Source organism: Sphaeroforma arctica (genome assembly GCF_001186125.1).
Source record: "Sphaeroforma arctica JP610 unplaced genomic scaffold supercont1.787, whole genome shotgun sequence".
Taxonomy (NCBI): domain Eukaryota; class Ichthyosporea; order Ichthyophonida; genus Sphaeroforma; species Sphaeroforma arctica.
Window position 1 is genome coordinate 38,476 of NW_014039771.1, and position 4,343 is coordinate 42,818.

Here is a 4,343-nt window from a genome sequence, read left to right on the forward strand (position 1 = left end):
TGTGTGTGTGTGTGTGTGTGTGTGTGTGGTGTGTGTGTGTGTGTCCTCTCTCTCTCTCGTTCTCTCTACTCAGAGAGAGAGTACGTATGTGTGTGTGTGCGTGTGTATGTGTGTGTGTATGTGTGTGTGCTTGTGCTTGTGCGTGTGCATGTGCGTGTAATGCCAGTGAACAGACTTACTTGTTGACAAATAGGGTACCCGTCTGTACTTCAGAGCCTATTCTGGTAGCTGCATCTATATCTTGTGTCCATATCCCTGCTGTTAATCCAAAGTCGCTGTCGTTCATCAACGAAATAGCTTCCTCGTCAGATGACACCTGAGAGCATAACGGAAGTACCAATTGAGGTCGTCTGCATTCGCGCATGTAAAATCGTTTTGGCGCGAATAGAACGAGCGTATTTACGTATTCCAAGAACCAGCGATCAGTCACGCTATTAAATTAGTCTATGATGCTTTATCTTTAGCGCATCTATATCATACAGGTAGCTGAGCATGGAAAAGCTGGATCAGCGCACCAGAAAATAAGAGAAACCCCACCTTCATTATGCCTATCACTGGTCCGAAAGACTCCTCTTTCATAACAGACATCGAATGATCAACGTCTACGAGCACAACAGGTGCCATATAAGGGGTACCTTCCTGTACAATATCAGTGCGAATTGTAATATGTTTAGCTACGCGTTTGTATATCACACGCATTTGATGAATGGAATGGGCAATTGAATGCACAACAGCATGTGATTAGACGCAATCCAGCCATAGAACTGTGGCTGTTCAAGTACCAGAAGCGTGCAATCTGTCCCGGTCCCACCTTGAGAAAAGAGCGCACAGCTCAGACTGATCATATGCGAGCAGCACAAACACATAATGTGCGGCACACGATACCATGTAATCGACACACTTCGCACCACTGTATCCCTGCAAAGTTCCTATAAATCACTATAATTGGTAGCAACATTGGGACGAAAACTGTGGAATGAAACGCATTTTTAATGCACGACATCACACACTTCGCGGAAGCTTGAATTGGACCACCCATATGACTGAAGAACAACAGGCCCATATCAATCATGCATATGTCGACGACAATCTGTGTTTGGTGGAATGGGGTATCGTACCTCTGACTTTGGGAACTTATCCTCACTGACCAGCGATTTAGCCCCTGCTGCAATGGCTTCCTTGACCTGTTTTCGCACCCAATCTGCGGCGGAAGTTCGGACCATCGGCCCAAGATTTGTATTCTGAAATAATGTAAAATATAGCTCAGCTCAATTTATATGCAATCGGTTTACTCCTTACATAATTTGTGAAACAAATACGCAATTTGAAATGTAACTTACGCCGAAAAAAATAATTGCTGCTACATATGAGCCAAATACTTTGCATGCAACAGAGTCACCGGCACACATTTACCTTGTCCGTAGGATCTCCCAAACGGTATAACGACTCAACTAATCCTGCGAACTTCTGCACAAATCTGTCGTAGACGGCCTCGTGCACGTATATCCGCTCGATGGCACAACAGCACTGGCCACTGAAAATTTGCAGTTGAACAAGGTCAGAAGCTAAAAAGGTTCCATTATATTCCGCTCCGACGAGCTTTGCAGTTATGACTTTGCATGTATGCCAACGTAGACTATGATGGAGCCTGATTGTTTGATGATACACTTACAAGCAATGGCAAGGTAGCACTACATTCAACTATATGAGTCAGCTCACGAGGTAGATTCGATATATAATTATCACACTACCTGATTGGCTTCCAATTCTTGGTGGAACACAGCACTTGATTCCCATGAAATAAGCACACCCACCCAGATATACGTATATACTATCACGCTAAACCGATAATACAAGACTTCAACTCACAGAAGCACACCTTGCAATCAAACTCACACCTGTTGAAATAGGTTCCGTCGACCAGCTGCTCCACTGTGTAATCCATATCGCAGTCCTGTCTCACATATGCGGGGTCTTTGCCGCCCAACTCCAGGCCGACACCCATGAATTTCTCGGAACTGGCCTTTTGAATATCTCTACCGCCTTCCACCGAGCTGTGAAGTAGCATTTTTGCGTAGATTTAGTCATAATTAGTTAAAAGTTACACTCGAGAGATGTAGTTGAAAATTCACGTCTGGCCCGGTATCAATGTAAACATATCTTAAGAAGCAATAGTTATAGAATACAGACTATCAAGTTTGCTACATGCCGTCTTCCATGACTTCATAGATGATTCCTGATCTTACACACTTACCCAGTGAAGTTGACAAAGGCGACCTTGGGATGCTGGATGAGCGCCGCTGTACCAGAATGTGTCATGTGCAAGTACTGAAACACGTGCTTGGGCAGGCCAGCTGCCTCGAATGCTTCGGCAAATCTGTTCGCAAGGGAATAAGTGTGAACGATCTTAAATAACTTGCTGTGGAATGAGCTGTGCACTTGAGAGCGAATGAAGCTTTCATGACTGAAGTTGGCTGACTGCTTTCACTGGTCGTTGCATAGTTCACGGCACCTATTAGGTGGTGTGTCAGCGTACAACGAGATACTCAATTGCTTGAGCCTATACCCACTCAAAGTCCAAGTGAAGTTCTCAATCTATTTCAATATCGCAACATATACATTGAATATCACATATACAATCAGACTAAGCGCGTTACACAATGAGTGTTGAGGGTGATGAATTTTCTTAGCATTACCCGACACGTAGCGTAATATTGATTCTCTACCGAATCAAATGCTTAAATGACAGTAACGGACGAGATGGAAACTTATTATTCTAATTGTGCTCCCCATGCCAAGGCATATGGTTCTCCAGACCCAACACTGGTCGGAAATTTTTACGCCGTGTGTTAACATCGATGAGTGTTGAGCCCAAAACGTCCACATACACACAACCAAAGCTGCTTCACACATGACACGTGTCGTGAATGTCTGAGAGACATTCAAAAACGCAGCCTTCGCAAAGCAGATTGTTTTAAGACTCACGCACATTGATCCCAGCTAATTATATGGTCAACAAAGATGACCCAACATACAAGAGTTTATTCATTTTGCAGTCGTCACGAACGAATGCACAACCTGAACCATGAATTGAAACACACTCAAACAGACAATAAATATTTCTAAAAACCTACCTCTCTGCACACAGTAATGTGGCGCTAGATTGCTTGAGGATGACAGTGTTTCCAGCTAGTAAGGCGGGCACCACGGCATTGACCGCAATCAAATACGGGTAGTTCCACGCACCACATACAAAGACAACTCCCAAAGGCTCTTTACGAAGGAACCGCTTGAAGCCATCTTTACCGTCAACAAACACATCTAGTAGTGTGAAACACAAATAGAGTTCCAGTTAAAAAACCAGACGAGTAAATCTTGGTTTGCCAACCGAGCCTAATCCACTCTGTCTCGCTGTACAATCATCAGGCAGCTTGATTGAAATATCATAGACATTTAAAAACAATATGTATTGAAAAGGTGACTATGATTGAATAACAATATAAAAATAGAAGATAGGCCTGCTTCTTCTCAGCAAACTGATACGCACATCAAGTCTCCCTTATTCCTACCAGCTAAAAAAAGGTTATTGCGTATTGTTGTACTACATGCGTAGGTTCATATAGCACATCAGTTGTAATGCAGTCTACTGACGAGTAGCACCTGATGCGTTCTCTGTATAGTAAAGCGCTTTGACATTCACTACGAAAAGGCGCACTCGAAGAATCTCTAGTATCTTCCTTGCTAATTCAAACAACCTACGATTTGTATATATATAAAATATAAGCCCAGGAGAGAATAATTGCTATGACACTGTGATGTATATAGCGTACAAACTCTAAATGTAGTGGTAGAATTAAATCAGCATACAGAAAGCTGCTTACCTGCCAAACTTTCTGCAGCTATAGATGACATGTGCAGTGCTCGTTCTGCTACTCCAGCTATTTCACCACCCGCCTGCGACACCGGCCGTCCCATTTGCATGGTAATCTCAAGCGCTAGTTCATCCTTTTTTCCTTGCAAGTATGCTACAAATCTATAATAAAGCAATATAATTGTTTCTTTTGAGAACTAAAAACAGGGAAATGCTCAGCGTTGAAATTTATTGCGTTGATGTGAAATGCTTCAATATTGTTAACGACCTTTGTGCACGTACCTTTATATATATATATATGTATATATATATAAACATATAATTCTATGTATATATATAATCATATATATATATATATATATATATCTATATATAATTATACATATATACATAGCATTATATATGATTATATATATATATGTATATACATATATACATCTATTTATAAATATATATTATTATTATATATATA

At 41.4% G+C, this 4,343-nt stretch overlaps 1 protein-coding gene across 1 annotated transcript in view; it reads right to left on the reverse strand.

Annotated features, from left to right (window-relative positions):
• SARC_08597 (aldehyde dehydrogenase) overlaps positions 1–3,321 on the reverse strand; it is a gene marked incomplete at both ends in the record, with an annotated part of 5,990 nt that extends 2,669 nt beyond the window's left edge. The window contains 7 exons of the mRNA XM_014297423.1: positions 180–316; positions 538–639; positions 1,119–1,241; positions 1,414–1,534; positions 1,899–2,054; positions 2,255–2,377; positions 3,135–3,321. Of these exons, the coding sequence (XP_014152898.1) occupies positions 180–316; positions 538–639; positions 1,119–1,241; positions 1,414–1,534; positions 1,899–2,054; positions 2,255–2,377; positions 3,135–3,321 (949 nt within the window). The remainder of the gene's footprint in view (positions 1–179; positions 317–537; positions 640–1,118; positions 1,242–1,413; positions 1,535–1,898; positions 2,055–2,254; positions 2,378–3,134) is intronic.
• Between the last annotated feature and the right edge of the window lie 1,022 nt (positions 3,322–4,343).